A 16856-nucleotide genomic window follows, 5' to 3' on the forward strand; every position below is an offset into this window, starting at 1 on the left:
GTCATGATTCAATCACATCTTCCCTTCATCGCCAGTTTTGAACCTCACCTTTTCATTTTACGCTTGTTTCTCTCTAAACGCAAATATGTAAGTTCTTGACATCTATTGCTCGCCAATTCACACGGGATCATAGCTAATAGTCCGTGCTTGCCAGGGAGGTTCTCTTGGGTATCACTGGCAAAGACTTTGTCATTATGGCTGCATCCAAGGCCATAATGCGAGGCCCGACCATCATAAAGGCTGAGGATGACAAGACACGGCAACTGAACCCCCACACGCTCATGGCTTTCTCCGGAGAGGCTGGAGATACCGGTGAGTAGCTCGTGGATTTCCAACAGACCACGGCCAGACCCTGACGATCGTTTGTATCTAGTGCAATTCGCGGAATTCATCCAAGCAAACATCAAATTGTACTCGATGCGCAACGATACCGAACTCAGCCCCGCCGCTGTTTCCAACTTCGTCCGAGGAGAGCTGGCACGCAGCTTGCGATCACGAAGCCCGTACACCGTCAACCTACTTTTGGGAGGGCTGGATCCCGTCACTGAGGAGCCTAGCCTGTACTGGGTGGACTATCTCGCCTCGCTGGCACCCGTACCATACGCCGCCCATGGCTATGCTCAGTATGTCTTGGACCCTTTCGAATATCGAGTCGAGTTGAATTTTGAGTGGACCTGTAAATGCTAATATTCGTAGATACTACTGTCTTTCACTCCTTGACAAGCATCACAATCCCAACATTTCTCTCGAAGAAGGCATGAAGCTCCTCGAGATGTGCACAGATGAGCTCAAGCGCCGGCTACCCATTGACTACAAGGGTGTACGTTACACTCTACTGTCTCTTATCAGTGCTTCACTAACCACTTTATACAGGTCTTGGTGAAGGTAGTGACGAAGGAGGGTGTTAAGGAAATTCCTTTTGATAACGATCGTGTTGCGCGAAGTGCTTAATGGACGACATGCCAAGGTGTTTGTTGTATCATATCCTATGACGTTTTGAATTGATTACGGAATAACCTACACTTGATTGAGATAATAGGTGCAATCTTCAGCGGAACTATGAGACTCACTGAAATGCTTTGTAGCTGTAAGACGATTTAATTATAATATATAGATGAGGCATTGAAACAACTGGACCAATCGAACTGCTTGAACTGATGCGGTGCGCAACCCCGATGTTTGTCACGTTTGCATCCGCCTTCCCCCAAAGCTCGTGGAACTGGAGATTCTCAACGTCTCATTCCCTTGCCACCAACACATTTCTAGACCGTCGCAATGTCAAAGAGACAGGCAGAGCTGCCCCTGGAGCAAAACTTCCCCGGGTCACCAGTCTTGAAAAAAGTGCGTGTGGAGGAAGAGACCGAGGCCAATCTTCGCAATGGCGCGCCCGCGCAACGAACCAGCGGCCAGGAGCTCGAGCAGGACGAGCGCAATGGCAACGATATATTAGCAGCCGCCGACATAGAAGGAGAAGAGCTACAGGAGGGTGCACAGGACATGCCGGAGTCCTCGGATATTGATGAAGAGGTCTCCGCCCTCAGCGCGCCCAAGAGACAAACCCAGCCCATGGAAGGTTACGGCGACCTCTACCTCGACACCATCAACCGCAGTGTGCTGGATTTCGATTTCGAGAAGCTCTGTTCCGTCAGTCTGTCAAATATTAATGTCTACGCTTGCCTTGTTTGCGGCAAATATTACCAAGGACGCGGTCCCAAGTCGCACGCCTATTTTCACGCGCTTGAAGTAGGACATCACGTCTTCATCAATATCGGTTCGAAGAAGGTCTATGTCTTGCCTGAAGGCTATGAAGTCAAGAATCAGAGCTTGGATGATATCAAATATGTGGTGGATCCTCATTTCACTAAAGATGCGGTTATGAAACTTGACAGGGAGGTGCACGACGCTTGGGATCTTTCGGGTTCACGGTACAGGCCAGGATTCGTGGGAATGAATCAGATCAAGAAGAATGACTACTTTAACTGTGTCATTCAGCTTCTGGCTCATGTCCATCCTATCCGGAACTTTTTCCTTCTCCACGAATTTCCAATGCCAGGCACACCAGAGCTCGTCCTTCGATTCAGCACACTTGTGCGGAAGCTATGGAACCCAAAGGCATTCCGGTCCCACGTATCTCCGCATGAATTACTGCAGGAAGTGGCTCTGCGATCCTCGAAGCGCTTCACACTCAGCGAACAATCAGATCCCGTGGATTTTCTTTCTTGGTTCCTGAACACCCTTCACCTCTCGCTGGGCGGCTCCAAGAAACCATCGACTGCCCCGACGAGCGTCATTCATGCTACATTCCAAGGCCGCGTCCGAATTGAATCTCAGGCCATTACCGCGCACTCCGATACCCAAAACGCCCGTCTAGTCTTCACAGAATCTGGCGACATCAAAAGCAACGTCACCCCCTTTATGATCCTCACTCTGGATCTACCTCCCACCCCCCTGTTCCAATCCGCAAACCGCGAATCCATCATTCCTCAGGTTCCGTTGACTACCCTCCTCAACAAATACAACGGCCTCACAGCCTCTGAAAAGATGGCGCATCGTGTCCGACACCGCCTCCTCCATCCTCTTCCGCCTTTCTTATTTTTCCACATCAAGCGATTTAGCAAGAACCGTTTTGTTGCCGAACGCAACCCAACCATTGTGACCTTCCCCTCCCCTCGTGGCCTTGACATGTCGCCATACGTTGAGCCCAACCCAGAGGTCTGGCCTCCGGGTGAACCAATTGTGTACGATCTCGTCGCCAACATCATTCTCGACCCCAGTATCGCGGCACCAGGCGCCACTGAAGACGCAGCTGACAAGGGTGTCAACGCTGCTTCTGGTGCCGCGGGTTCCTCTTCTGGGGCCGGCGGAGGCAGCGAGAAGGTCTCCTGGCTTGTCCAGTTGCACGACAAGGCTGTCTCAGCTGAAAATGCCCGCCACCAAGGTAGTGCTGCAGAGCACTCTGAATGGCTCGAGATTCAAGATCTCTTCGTTAAGCGCGCCGAGAGTGAGACGCTCTTTACGCGCGAGGGCTACTTGATGGTCTGGGAACGGCGCAAGGTTCCTGGACAGAGGGGAAAGGGCCGTGCAAAGTAGACTGAAACTTCGCAATGAATAAGGGAGAATGGCTTGGGGAACCTTTTTTATTCTTAAAATAGGAAGATATCGACTGTCTTGGGGCAGAACCCCGGCATAGATCTGTGTATTACTAAAGATGAGATGACTTGACGCTACATGTTCACCGTGACGTAAGATACAAGACTGTCAATGCATGGAAGGCGCTACTTTATATGAGAAGACGTTCGGCTTGGTCACTTCAATCTACCCCAGCCACAGAACTTTCGCCCAATCCTCATAGTTGAACCAACCAAGAAACCCCAGACGCCTGCCCTAAGCGCGGCCTGCATGCCTCTCATAAGAATTAGTCTCCCAGTATATGCAATTCTATCGGACCAAGAGCCTCCACCAAACCAAACATCCACAGCGTAAAGATCTGAGAGTTGAGTCGTAGATGAAGGGTGCGTGGAAAGGTAAGAGTGGGCCAGAGAACGCAGGGTAAGTGATTCCAAGGGAGAGAGAAGCATGGTGCTAATAATAGCCGCAAGATGAGATGCCAGCGAATCCACTGGGTGCGCGGAGAGAAGAGTAACCCGGTGAGCAACCATGGACGGGCTGGTGCCAGATTGCCCGGGGAAGCGAGAGGCGAAATTTGGGGGTCCGAGGCCAGAGCCTATTGGAATATCCGCACCTTGGGCTGCTCCCACGGCCAATGGTAATTGACTGTCTGGCTCCTCATCGTTAGGTTCCTCGACACCATCTGGAAGAATATTGGGGACATTCGATATGGGCCCGTCTTGTGGAGGAGGCGGGATAGGTTGGCCAACTGAAATGGCTTCTTCTATCAAATTTTCAGAGTCTTCGTCGACTGTAGGGAGATCTTGAGCTGTTGTATAGCTCGCTCCTGCAGTTGCATTTGAGTCGCCATCTTGGTCTGTTGCAATCTCCTGCTGAGCAGCCTGGCTCACAATCAATGCCTCTAGGAACTCGGCAATCGATCGTCGGTCAGGTGCAGTCGAAGGCCGCAAACTAGAGCCATCTCGGCTCATTCTGGGTAGTAGGTTTGAGGCAATCCCCTGGCCTTGGGCGCTGCGACTTCGGTTGCCTAGAAGCTCTAGCTGCATTGTGATTATATCGGAACTTTGATGAATCAAGGAAGCTCGAACACGAGGTGAAGTCGGGGGTGAAGTCTCCGGTGATGACGGGCGAGAGAAGAGTGTGTTTGAGCGAGAATTTTGTCGGTCTGCTGTTATATCTTCCCCACCTGGTGTGTGGCTCAATTGACTCTGTGAAGCCGTTGTGTTCGAGTGCGCACTTGTTCGACCCAGTGTTGCCATTTCAGAGAAGAAATCATTGCTCATTTCTCCGGGCGACTGGGACATTCGATTCTCGTTGGTGAGTACCTGATGCATACTCAAGGCCAGCTCTGTCTCAGTCATGTGGGTAGGTTCTGCAACAATTGGCAGATCAGGCCGTCCAATTTCGCCCGTGTTTGTACGGGAGAATGACCCCAGACGCCTTGCAAAATGATCTTCCGGCTCCTCGTCCAGAGGAAGACTACGAACTTGAACTTCTTCAAGCTCATTCTGCAACGATTCGATTGAATTTCGAAGCGTTTCTATTCTTTCCAACTGATCGCCATCCTTGGTTGTTGCGCCAGATTTTGATTTTGACAAAAGACCAAAGAAGGAGAACAACCATCCTTGGAAGGAGATCAATTCGCACCTGATGTCCTCAAATAATGTGAGCTTGGCACGGCGCATTTCCTCTGCGGACCTGCGGCCCAGGGTGGGGACCACCCAGTCGATCAGGTTCTCTTCGTACGCGACACGAATGGAAAGCTCGTCGACGACAGTAGGCTTCGGCAGCTGGCGACGGATAAGTCTGTAGATGCGCTCTTCAAGCTCTGGCCGCAAGTAGAAGGCAAATAAGAAAGTCAAAACTCCCGGTGATGCCATCAGACGTATAATGAATCCACCAGCTGATTGTATAGACAGCTCGGTGGGAAGATGGGGTAATTGAACTAAGGACTCCTCGCCAAATGGCACAAAGATGCGAAGGCTAGGAATAGCGTTTGCGGGCATAAGAGATAGAGACTGCAGCAGAGAGCACATGTAGGCCTCTACTGACAAGAGAAGAACCGAGCTTCTTGCCCTGAAGATAAGATTAGCATCACGTAGGGGTTCTCAAGAAGAATGAAAAATCCTACACATAGTACGTGAGCCCGAAAAGAGATCTAATCCCAAGCGAGAGACCTCCGCTGCCAGTGATGTCTGCAAAATAATCGCGTGCCGTCATAAACACCCGCTTCAGCGGGCTGTCTCGAATGATGGCCAAGCCACTGGACACTGCCCATGCAGGGATTCCTGCTAAATAAAACCCAAATACGCCAGTCGCTCCACGCTCGGAGCGAATCACTTCAAGCAAAGCAGCATGGGAATAATGTCGGTATGCCTGTGGGTCGAATCCCCCCCACGTTAGCACTAGGACAGAGATTCTAGATGTGACCATACCTGTATTCGCCCGGTGAGAGATGAAGACCACCAGGTACCTAGGAATACGCAAAGTTGATCCAACGTAGTGATAACTAGGCCGAAGTCGTTTTCGGTGGCTATTTGGTTAATTTTCTCTTGTTCCTTGGAAGAGCTAGCATTCCTGTCCTCGCCGCTGACAACAACTCCCATCGTAGAAAGGATGTCATTTTTTGCTCTGCGAAGCTCCCGACCCAGGGCCTTTGATTCCGGATTGACTGGATGACCCCGGGCATCGTACTGCTGCATATAACTATCAGAATGGACGTTGGACACCCTTCGAACCGGATTCGAAGGGTCTACCACAGCAGTCTCGGGGGGCTCATAAGGTGACCGACCCTATGATCAGTTAGTATTGACCATCACGAGGAGCAAGAAATCAAAGCAATAAGCAATTACGAGACAGACTCGTCCATGTTCTAGCTAAGTATCGCTGATCCACATAATGTAAGGAGACCCTCACCAGCTTCTTGACCGGTTCGTACATACGAGCAGATCAAGTCGCTATTGTGCACAAAGATAATGGGACATGAACAGGCCGTGACTAGGAATAACAAGCGAACAGCAGGTGGCTTACCAAAGCGAGCCGGTTTAAATAAGCCTGGCGGCCCATCGCGTGTAAGTATGGGACCAAGACTCATCACTCGGTAGGTGCGCGTAAATGAGCGTATTGATCAGACAATCAAGATGTCCATCGGACCGATAATAATTTGGAGGACGTAGACAGAGTGTAGAAAGCAGAGGGTGAGGGTGAGGCGTCGCGGCCAGGTGAGCTTATCTTATCGGTGCAAACAGTGCAAATGACCGAAAAAAAGTTGCCCGCGAAAAGCTCGGGCTCTTGATCTTCTGTTGTCGCAAAGGGCTGCGATTCACATCATGTCGAAGGCAATTGTTAAAACTACCTTCGAGGCGTCTCGCACGATCCGCCCCATCTATACCGGTGGCAGCACGGCGCTGGATGCCAGCGGCCGTATCTTGCTGGCCTGTGTGGGCGAAGACGCTTTGATCGTCGATTTGGAGACTGGTGACCAGCTTGCCAGTCTGGAAGGAGTGAGTCGAACTTCGAAAAACAGTCACGAACTCTGTACTGATAAGCCTAATAGGATGGAGAAATCATCACGAGCTTGGCGAGTACGTCAACTTTTCACGGCACTCATGAGACCCTATACTCACAGTTTCTTTAGTTACGCCATCCGCTTCGCATGCTGTTGTCTGCTCCCGTTCGATGTCCATGCGCATCTATTCCTTGTCACCATTCGATGAAGCTTCTAAGGCCATCGAGGCGAAGCTTGTCCGGTCCCTCAAGCCCCACACTGCGCCAGTCGTGACAACTGCAATTGACCAGACCAGCACCCTTCTGGCTACAGGTGGTGCTGACGGTGCCATCAAAGTCTGGGATATCCGTGGAGGCTATGTGACGCACACTTTCCACGACCGTGGTGTCATCTCCGCGCTCTGCTTTTTCGAGGTTTCCGCTGCGGAGAACGAAACAAAGTCTTCTTCCAAGAAGTCTAAGCGCAAGGTATCCGGAGACGATGACGAAGAGATGGACGAGGCTGCTTTGCATGCTACGGACTCTACAGCAGGGTTCCGATTGGCCAGTGGTAGTGAAGAGGGTAAAGTGCGCGTTTACGATTTGCACAAGAGGAAGTCCATTGCGTCGCTCGACTCGCACGTTTCGCTCGTGCGCAGTTTGTCATTCTCCTCCACCGAGAACGCGCTTCTTTCTGCCTCTCGAGACAAGACTGTGATTATCTGGGACGCTCGTACCTGGAAGACTAGGAGAATCATCCCCGTCCTTGAGAGTGTGGAGGCTGCATCCTTCATTCTGGATAGCGGAGTTTGCGTGATTGGTGGAGAGAATGGCAAATTGCGCGCTTTTGATGTCAACCGCGGCAGCGAGATCACGGAGGACCAAGAGGCAGGAGAAGACTTTGAAACCATTGTGGCTATTCAGTACTCACCTGGTCTGCCCTTCATTATGACTGTGCACGCAGATCAGACTATCAGACTTCACTCGGTCGAGTCTTTGTCGGATTACAAACCCGGCTCGACGTTAAAGCCATTGGCCATCATACGTCGCATCTCCGGAAACGATGATGAGTTCATTGACCTGGCTTTTGTTGGTGGTGATCGGTCAATGCTGGCATTGGCTACCAATACTGAGGGCATTCGAATTGTCTCCGTTGCTCCATCGGAAGATCGGCCTTCAGCTCAGGGCGAGGAATTCTTTGGTGCTGATATTGCCCATCTCGAGGCTCACGACGATATCATTATCTGTCTTGACGTGGATTGGTCTGGGCACTGGCTTGTTACGGGTGGCAAGGACAATAAGGCCGTTCTTTGGCGTATTGACCCTAAGAACAACGCCTATACTTGTTTTGCAACCTTGACTGGTCACGCTGAGTCATTGGGAGCGATCGCTCTGCCGCGGGCTCCGCCCCCGGTTGACAGCGCAGCTTATAAAGATCCGGTCAACCATCCACCTCCGTTCCTTGTTACAGGCTCTCAGGATAAGACTGTGAAGCGCTGGGACATTGGCAAGCTGGGCCCACTCAATGGCGACAAGCCGCACAACCTTAAGGCAATCTACACACGACGCGCTCATGAGAAGGATATCAACTCGCTTGATGTCGATGGAACTTCCTCCCTCTTTGCATCCGCTTCCCAAGACAAGACTGTGAAGATCTTTGATGCCGAGGACGGATCTGCTATTGGTGTTCTGCGTGGTCACAAGCGTGGTGTTTGGGGAGTGCGATTTGCGCCTCAAAATACGCCCATCATTAACTCCGACGCCGGAACTAGCACTAGTCGAGGCCTCATTGCAACCGGTTCTGGTGACAAGACCATCAAGGTCTGGAGCTTGTCCGACTACAGTTGTCTTCTCACTTTCGAGGGCCACACAAACAGTGTCCTCAAGGTGATCTGGCTGCCTCCTCCCCAGGTCTCCAAAGCCAAGAACGACGATGATGACGAGGATGACGAGGAAGTGCCTACCGGCAAGAATGCCGAGCAGACAAGACCTCTCATCGCTTCCGCCGCCGCAGACGGCCTGGTCAAGATCTGGAGCCCATACACAGGCGAGCTCGAAGCCACCCTCGACAACCACACCGACCGAGTCTGGTCCCTAGCAAGCCCGACTCCCTCTGGCTCGCGCTCCGATGTTAAGGTCATATCCTCCAAGTTCGACTCAACTCCCTACGCCCTGGCCAGTGGCTCCTCCGACTCCACCGTGACCTTTTGGACCGACACCACCTCTGCCACCTACACGGCCGCCGTGCACGCTAACTCCGAACGCGTCGAGCAAGACCAGCAGCTGCAGAACTACATCCGCGCCGGCGCCTACCGCGAAGCCATCACCCTGGCCCTTCAGCTCAACCATCCCGGTCGTCTTCTCTCCCTCTTCACATCCGCCATTGACGCAGCTGATGACCCTACTCTGCCAGCCGAGGAGCGTGAGCGTGCAGCTGGCAGTCTGACTGGTAACCCATCCATTGACGAGGTTTTGCAGTCTCTTGACTCTACCAACCTGCGTACACTATTGCTCCGTCTGCGTGACTGGAACACTAACGCGCGTACCTCTCGCGTGGCTCAGCGTGTTCTTTTTGCTCTGTTCCGGTCTTATCCCGCCTCGACCTTCGTCGAACTGGCGACCCAATCTGTTCGCGGAAAGGACGGTCGCGCAGCTGCTGGTTTGAAAGATATTCTTCAGGCTCTTGCTTCGTACACGGAGCGCCACTATCGCCGTGTCGAGGAGCTGTCGGATGATAGCTACCTTGTGGAGTGGGTGCTCGGTGAGATGGACGGTGGTGTAGGTCTTGGTGGTCTTGGCCTGATGAGTCTCGATGAGGCTAAGAGCAATGGAGAGGTGCCAGAGCATGAGAAGGATGTGATCATGTTGGAGGCTTAAGTCTGCATTGTATCTTGTGTATATTGACGGCGCTTTGTCTTGGAGTATATTGGGTTTATGGGAAAGGATAAAAGCATTTACTTTCTCATAGAATTGAACTATTATGTCACTTAATTTCAGTCTAAGCTGTAATGTTCAGGGTATCTTTAATTTTCAAAGTAGGTAAGAGGCCATTTTGGCCGGGTGAAGTGCACATTCGCGAAGACAGCAAATCCGCTTGTGATTCATTATTCAATCGTCCCTCCGGCTTCGACGAGAATCGCGGCCACGATCGCGGTCTCGGTCGTTTCGAGACGAGTGAGACGATTGCTTGGAGCCGCTGTACTTGTCGTCGCGATGTCGTCGATCACGATCACGATCACGATCCCTGTCCCGGCGAGAGTCTTGTTCCTCATCGCGATCCCGTCGCCGATCTCTGTCGCGGTCACGGTCACGGTCACGGTCACGGTCACGGTCACGGTCACGGTCACGGTCTCGATATGACCGATCATCTTTGCGACGATCTTCTTCATCATAGCGCGAGCGCCGGGAGGAATGGCGACTGGCAGATGAGCTTCGGTCTCTCTTTGAGGATCCAGTCCTCCGGTCAGAGCGATCATTGTCGTAGTCCCGTTGACGATAGCTTCGATCCCGATCTCGATCACTATCACGTCCGCTCTTCTCCAAATTGCGATCCCGGCGATCGCGCCAGTCGTCCTTAGCGGGCTCGGACTTGGACGCTTTCTTCAGTTCTTCTAGCTCCGCCTCTGTAATGTGCTCTCCCGTTTTCTTGTTCTGCATCGTGATTGGCATATACACACCCTCGGTGTTTCTGTTTCCATTCTCCTCCCCCGCCTTCCTGGACGCCTTGCGCATCGCCGCTTTTCCCCAAGCGCCGAACTCAGCCTCAGCGCCCTTTCCACCTGTTGAGTCCTTGGCTCCAATACCCAGGAAGCCAGGACGTCTCTCTGGAACCCGAGGTTTATTGCTGTCCACTTTAACGGCAGACCCATAGTTGCCCCGTCCGATGGGTTGTCCATCTTTCCAGCCCATTCCGCGGAGAAGCGCAGCTCCGAATTCTTTCAACAGGGATGGCGTTGTATTGGTCTAGGGTAGCGGGTTCCGGCCGAGATTGCACGTCTGTTCGGAAAGAGCTTGTTTCATCGTAACGGCCAGACGCTTCGTCCTCGTCATCACGAGATGCAGATGTCTGGATAACAAGGTCTGACCTCCGCTCCACCTCGCCCTTGCTCTCGCTGATCAAAGCTTGCATGGCCAGCTGGTCATCCGTAAGAGGCTTAGTCTCTTCAGCGTGTCTCGCGTCCGGCATAGATGAATCTCCGTCCAGTAGTACCAGTCGTCCCTTGATCCGCAGGCTTATCAACGAAGCTGAGGCCGTAAGCCATACTCGGGCCCTCCGTCTCAACCGCACCGCCAGAAGGCGCCTGTCCATTTCGTTGGGCCTCTTGTAAAGCCTGGACCTCGGCTGGTAGAAGATTTTTCTTGCTCTTCTTTGCATTTGTCCCAGGTCTATCGCGCCAATTATTTTTGCTCGTGACTGGAATGACCAGTGGCTCATTTGCATCGTTTATAGCCTTTCCGTCGGCGGTAATAGCTTCACCGGTGAGTGTGTCAAAGCCAGAGACTTCCTCATGAGCGGGAGCGCGCTCATCTTCGTCTGATGAATCACCGCTGTGTCTAAGTTGGTGTGGACGGCGGGGAAGAGCGTGGCTCTTGTTTGCGCCGAGTCGCCCGCGACTCGATTGAAGGTTGAAGGCGGTTTTCTTGGCAGGTCCATTTGAACTAGATGAAAGAGAGAAAATTTTGGCAGATGGCTGGTCGCCACCATTACGGTCACCAGGGGCCTGCGATGAGGACATCGCGACAGCAGAAAATCTGAAGAATGAAAGATAATCTGGAGCGACTCAGTGTCGAAGGTTTGATGAGAGAGCTACAAGGCGGTGGCAAAAGCGGAGGAAGCGTGCAAATGCTCAGCCCTAAGATTTATCAAGCGCAACATGTCCAGATCAGGTATCTACATTTCATTTTACTAGTGAACTCTAAAAGTGTTCTCTAACATGGGAGAATGATTGGAGGAAGACTCAAGCTTGAAACTAATCATACAATTCATGTTCGTTCATTTCCCGGGTTATACCGAACCCGAGGTTTTCGCCCATCCTGGAAAGTACATGCCCAAATCAATAGATCCCCGGCGCTGGTAAGAACGTAGCCAGCGCTTCATCTGGTCCATTTGCTTAATGGACTTGGTAGTTGGTTCGGACAGGTGAAGAGAAACTTGACAGGCAAAAGCGTCAAGGGGAAATAGGAGTAGAAAGCAAGGTGCGCCACCATCCCGGACCACCGACAGAAAGGAAAAGGCAGAATATAATCAAGATAGGAATGAGAAGTGAAGGGGTATATACAGTAGAAAGAGAAAGAGGTAAGAGGTGAGCGTAAGGATATGGGACAGGACAATATCAGGACTGGGTCCTTAGCTACGCGCTATCTGGGCCGCTGGAGGGTGTGGGCTTTTGTTGGAGTCTTGCATTGCCGCAGCTTGTGCGCTGCCACTGCGTTGTGTTTGGGGTGTTGCGCTGCGGCTGGCTTGAGAAACGGCGCTGTTCATGGCTGGCGAGCTGTTGACGTTGACCCTGTTCTGTTGATTGGCCTGGGGAACCCGCATCATCGGTGAAAAGCCTTGGTTCTGAGGAACCTGCATTGCCGGGTTGCCATTTGGCACGCCAGGTTGAGGTGGAGTTTGGAAGTTGCCATCATGCGGGACCGGGTAGTTGGCCTGAACGTTGTTCATGCCGCCCGCAGCTGCGTTCATAGCCGCTTGTTGGGAGATGCTGCGCTGCTGTCGATACGCGTTGAGGCGATCCGTGGCCATCTTGTTCACCTGTTCCAAAGGCAAATTTGGGTTGGCCTGTTGAATTTGGTTTTGGTAGGTGCTGATGGTCGGAACAACACCGCTCGAGAGAGGGTTGGGTTGGGCCATGCGAGGCGACGGGGTCGAGACACCTTGTGGTGTCCCACTGTGGAACGAAGAGCTTTGCATTCCTCCTTGGGCTTGCATGGCTGCGATGATAGCAGGATTATTAGGGCCGTTCGGCATATTGAGGTTCGAGGAGCCTTGCGCAAACTGCTGGTTATGGAACTGCTGAGTAGCTTGCTGAGGCTGGCCTGATTGCTGAGGCACTTGGGTCTGCTGTCGTGATTGCAGAGCACGCTGCTGTTCCTGCAGTCGGGTGGCTTCTCGCACAATCCGATCATTCTCCGGGGAGGTCTGCACGGGCAGCGTGGGCCTCGCACCAAGACCCGGTTGCATTTGACCTTGGGGCATTATTTTCATGGCTATGGCGTTATTTTGCATTTGACCATTAACAGGCGTAGCACCAGCCGGTAGGCCCTGCATAGGCTGTGTGCGGTTTTGATTGAGGCTCACACCTGTCTGGATACTACTAGCCACCCCATGGGGGGTGCCGTTAGGGATAGCCACGTTGGTAGAATTCGAAGGCATGTTGCCGGGAGTTCGACCCTGAGCATTCATCATTTGCTGTGGCTGCTGTGGTTGTTGCTGACTTGCCATCTGACCAGCACGCTGAGCGTTGAGATTAGCTCGCTGCTGAGCGATCATCTGCTGGCGGTATTGCTCTTGGCGCTCCTGCAACTTCTGTTCTCGCTCATGCTTCAAACGACTAAATTCCGCCGGTGACGAGATAGGGGGGTTTGGGCTGATTAGCTTCGTTGGCCTTCCTCAAAGAGGCAAGATGAGAAGCATGTTGTTGCTTTTGCAGCATGGTCTCACGCTTTTTGGCCAGCTTACGCATAGCATCAAGCAACGCAAGGTGTCTAGAAGATCTCCTTCGGTCCACACGCAGAGGCTGAGTAGTCCGACGGCGAATATGCTGTTGAACTTGGCCATTGTTAGCGGCCTGTTGCTGTTGCTGTTGGGCAGCCTGTTGTTGTGCCAGCACGGTTCGCTGAGCCGTCTCAAGTCGCTGGTGATAGGCTCGGAAGTATTGCGTCTTGGACATGTCTGCCGGAAGACCCTCAAGTCCCACCCAACGCTCAAAGCATTCCCAAGGGGTCCGTCTCTCAGCTCCAGATGTGAATATCGATGGAGAAGTCAGACAGCTGGAGATTAGGGACCAATTATAAGAGTACTCTTTGACCAGACGGCGAAGTTCATCATCCTCTGCCATGGTCCACTGTGACGACTGTCGACATTCGAAAAATCCAACTGACGGCATCGGGTGCTCGGTTGGAGGTCGGAACGAATGACCGGGATGAATGCGGTCACGAATTTGTTTGTTCTCGGGTCGGAAGAGAGCCACATTAGTCTGCTCTGGAGGAATCTCGGTGATACAATTATCCAAGCCCGAAGTATACTGAGAATAGTCATATCGGCTTCGTTTGCGAGGACGCTCATCATCGTGGAAAGAAATCTTGGCGGAGGCAAACTTCGATACCGGGAGAAGCTCTGTTTTCCAAACAGAATCTGGGGGTTGCTTAAATTTTGGCGTTTGGGTCTCCGGAGCGATGCGGACTGGTTCGTAAAGTGGGAGTTCATCTAGCAACTTCTCGGCAGCGGCGGTCATGTCGATTGAAAAGTTAAACTCGTCGGAACCCAGGGAGAAGATAGCCGCAGGGGCGACCGTATCATGCAAATCATGGCGCGGCTCTTCATTAAAACCATCGCTGACCGATTCCTCCTCGGCAGATGGAACTAGATCAGGTGTGGGATGAGATGCGACAACAGCCTCGTCGCCGGTATCCTCGGATGGAGAAGCCGCACTCTTTAGGGAATCCTGAGCTGCGGTAATCGGTGTAGGAATCTTCACATGCACGCGAAGCAGCGCTTTATGTTCTTGGTCGCTGTTGACGTACTCTGAGCACCAATCAGCACAACTCTTCGCCGCGGCAATCTTCCATTTTCGCTCTTCGCGGAAATCCGTCCGCATCCATTTCATGTGATCAATAAGAACATCCCAATGGCATCCCTGACGAGGAGGTTCCATTGATCGTTTCATCTGGCGAAGTGGCCAGCGATTCGCATTTTGAAGTGCATAGATTCGGCGCAGGGTACGGCAGTCCATTTGCTCTTGGTATTCGAGGAGATGATTTGAGGTTGACAAAGTCTTGTGGGCGGATGTGAGAAGGGTGTTGAGATGGCTGCCCCGAGGTGGAGCATATGCCCTGTTCAAAAACAGAGTGAACAGATAGTCCTGCTCCTCATTCATCTTCGAGACGGCATCGCTGGCGTCCCGGTGTACAAGATCCAATGAATCCGCCTTTTCTTGCTGCATCGGGGTTTGCTTTGGGAACACAACGGTCGAGAGCCTAGTTCTTTCCTTCTCTCTGTCTTTGCGATCCTTGAAGCGCATCCGCGCAACGCTGTCGGGTGTCTCGTCGCCATGGCTTCGGTCGTGAGTCAAGGCTTTCGGTGTCTCCCCGAGAATTTCGGAAACGGACTTGTGTCGAATGGCTCCGGAGGAAACTCGAGTAGTCATGCGTTCCGGTTGTGTGGAGCTAGGGTGAATGGACGGGATAGCGACGGGCTTCTTATGAGGTGTCTCGAAGGAATCACCGTTGGACTGGACCCCTTCAGACAATTGCTCGGTTGGCAACAAGCTTGCCTTTCCATCGGGAAGTTTAGACTCAGTGTCCCCGGCAGCAGGTTCTTTGTCAACATCCATTTCATCCCTGTCAGCCCCAGGACCAACACTCTCCTGAATGACTTCGTTCGACGAAGGGAACCCGGTGTCAGTCACACTCTCCCCGGTCTTCTGCTTCAAAGACTGTGCTTCCTCCAGCCGCAATTGTTCGTCCGGGGTCGCAGGAACCAAGCCGGGACGCGGGCGCACAGATCTGATTTGTTTCAGACTCGAGCGATCAATTTGACCCACATCGGTCACTTCCTCGCCGGGGCTCGTGTCAGGTGAAGCTGCAATGGGAACAGGTGTATTATTCGAGTAGGGGTCGATAGATGAAGCGGGTGAGAGAGGTTGTTCGGTGTTTGAGGGGCCTAGAGTATGAGAAGGTCGGGAGTCGTGTTTATTTTGTGGAAGAGATTTAGGAATATCGAGCGAGGGTGTCGCGTTCGTCGCTTCAGATCTCGCTGCGCCGGAGGAGATCTTGGCTTCTGCTCCATCGCGGATTTGGGAGCCAAACGGAATCTGTGGCACTGATGCGCTTGCCTTTTGGTCGCCGACTTGCTTGGATTGCGCTGTCGGCGTCGATACATCCGCACCCTGAGAAGCCTTCGGTATAATTACAGACACAGAAGAAGCCAGTTCATCTTTTGCAGATGATGCGACTCCGGGTTGAGATAATACGGGTTTCGCCTGCGGACTGGCTGCGGATGCGGACGGTAGGATGGTGTCGACTACAGTCGGTGGAGACTTAATCCCAGCGGCAGGATGATCCTTAGAGTCTGAGACGGCAGATGCGACAGGTTTTATGCTTGGAGAACGTGCGCGCGCATGGTTTGGCGATGGTAGAGTAGCTTCGTCGAAGTAACGACCTCTGTGCAAGGTATGAGCATCGACATTGCGTAATTAATGTCGCGTGGTAGTTTTCAAGGAAACAAAAGAGATCGGTGATAGCAATAGGTAGTAGGGACTCACTTGGAGAGGTCGTTGGCCTCAAGGAAAGCCTGTTCCTTTCGCTGGTAAAGAGCGTCGGCGGTCGCGCCCTCAAAACCCACGGTCGCATAATACAACTCGGTCAGTTTTCGCTTGCGCGACAACAAACAGTTTCTGACCGAAATTTAGCAATTTGTCCATCATATTTCACCGGATATAATTCAGAAAATGATTTTTCCCGAATAAATACTCACGCGATCTCATCGTTCTTAGACCGGAGAAGCTCGTCGCGGAGCATGAGGCCTAACTCGGGAACACAGCATCCGATTAACGCGGGAAAAAGGAAAATGAATTGACCGAGGTCATTCAGCCAGGAGTAGTCGCAATACGAGATGAAATCGGATGTGGAAGGCGCGTGAAGCGATAGAGAGCAGGGAAGGGAGGACTTTTCTGTACGGGTTGGCACGGGAAAAAAGGGAAGCGTTCGGGGGGAGAAGTTGGTGGAGGTACCGTACTGTAATTTTACCAACTCCTGGATCGTGGGCATTCTTTGCACTTCTAGATAACTTTCAGGTGAATCAACTCCATATTATTAGGCTTCATGTCTGAAGTATTTACGTCGATCTGTGGGATCTATGGCCTGTCTGACACTGTGTCCATGTGTTGGCTGCTGCGTGGCCGGACTCTTTAAGTGGCGAGCGCGAGACGCGTAAGGTACATGTAAGCGATCGCATTCCAACTTGAGACTGGAGAGGCCGCTTGCATCCATTCATTGCTGCCTTGCTGCCTTAATACCTT

At 52.3% G+C, this 16856-nt stretch overlaps 6 protein-coding genes across 6 annotated transcripts; 3 read left to right on the top strand and 3 right to left on the bottom strand.

Moving 5' to 3' along the window:
- Positions 1-3: 3 nt before the first annotated feature.
- pre1 (proteasome core particle subunit beta 4) lies at positions 4-951 on the top strand (the record flags this gene model as incomplete). The annotated part of the gene is made up of 5 exons (XM_056970185.1): positions 4-87; positions 141-312; positions 374-623; positions 697-820; positions 874-951. The coding sequence occupies 5 exons, from the start codon at positions 4-6 to the stop codon at positions 949-951; spliced, it is 708 nt and encodes a 235-aa protein (XP_056820217.1).
- Positions 952-1275: 324 nt separating this feature from the next.
- On the top strand, positions 1276-3090 carry N7477_008523 (ubiquitin carboxyl-terminal hydrolase family protein; the record flags this gene model as incomplete). Its single annotated transcript, XM_056970186.1, has 1 exon — positions 1276-3090. One exon carries the CDS (start codon positions 1276-1278, stop codon positions 3088-3090), a length of 1815 nt encoding a protein of 604 aa, XP_056820218.1.
- A 215-nt stretch (positions 3091-3305) lies between these two features.
- Positions 3306-6195, bottom strand: N7477_008524 (uncharacterized protein; the record flags this gene model as incomplete). The annotated part of the gene is made up of 4 exons (XM_056970187.1): positions 3306-5205; positions 5261-5534; positions 5603-5921; positions 6160-6195. The coding sequence occupies 4 exons, from the start codon at positions 6193-6195 to the stop codon at positions 3306-3308; spliced, it is 2529 nt and encodes an 842-aa protein (XP_056820219.1).
- A 263-nt stretch (positions 6196-6458) lies between these two features.
- Positions 6459-9492, top strand: N7477_008525 (U3 snoRNA-associated protein UTP13; the record flags this gene model as incomplete). The annotated part of the gene is made up of 3 exons (XM_056970188.1): positions 6459-6632; positions 6686-6713; positions 6767-9492. The coding sequence occupies 3 exons, from the start codon at positions 6459-6461 to the stop codon at positions 9490-9492; spliced, it is 2928 nt and encodes a 975-aa protein (XP_056820220.1).
- A 231-nt stretch (positions 9493-9723) lies between these two features.
- Positions 9724-11351, bottom strand: spp2 (spliceosome ATPase-activating subunit SPP2; the record flags this gene model as incomplete). The annotated part of the gene is made up of 3 exons (XM_056970189.1): positions 9724-10578; positions 10610-10776; positions 10826-11351. 3 exons carry the CDS (start codon positions 11349-11351, stop codon positions 9724-9726), a joined length of 1548 nt encoding a protein of 515 aa, XP_056820221.1.
- A 611-nt stretch (positions 11352-11962) lies between these two features.
- Positions 11963-16356, bottom strand: eaf1 (MYB and HSA domain protein; the record flags this gene model as incomplete). The annotated part of the gene is made up of 4 exons (XM_056970190.1): positions 11963-13159; positions 13188-15999; positions 16101-16232; positions 16313-16356. The coding sequence occupies 4 exons, from the start codon at positions 16354-16356 to the stop codon at positions 11963-11965; spliced, it is 4185 nt and encodes a 1394-aa protein (XP_056820222.1).
- Between the last annotated feature and the right edge of the window lie 500 nt (positions 16357-16856).

This window comes from Penicillium maclennaniae, assembly GCF_028827695.1.
Source record: "Penicillium maclennaniae strain IBT 15551 chromosome Unknown utg000007l:1.0-4884863.0:1.0-4888362.0, whole genome shotgun sequence".
NCBI classification, from domain to species: domain Eukaryota; kingdom Fungi; phylum Ascomycota; class Eurotiomycetes; order Eurotiales; family Aspergillaceae; genus Penicillium; species Penicillium maclennaniae.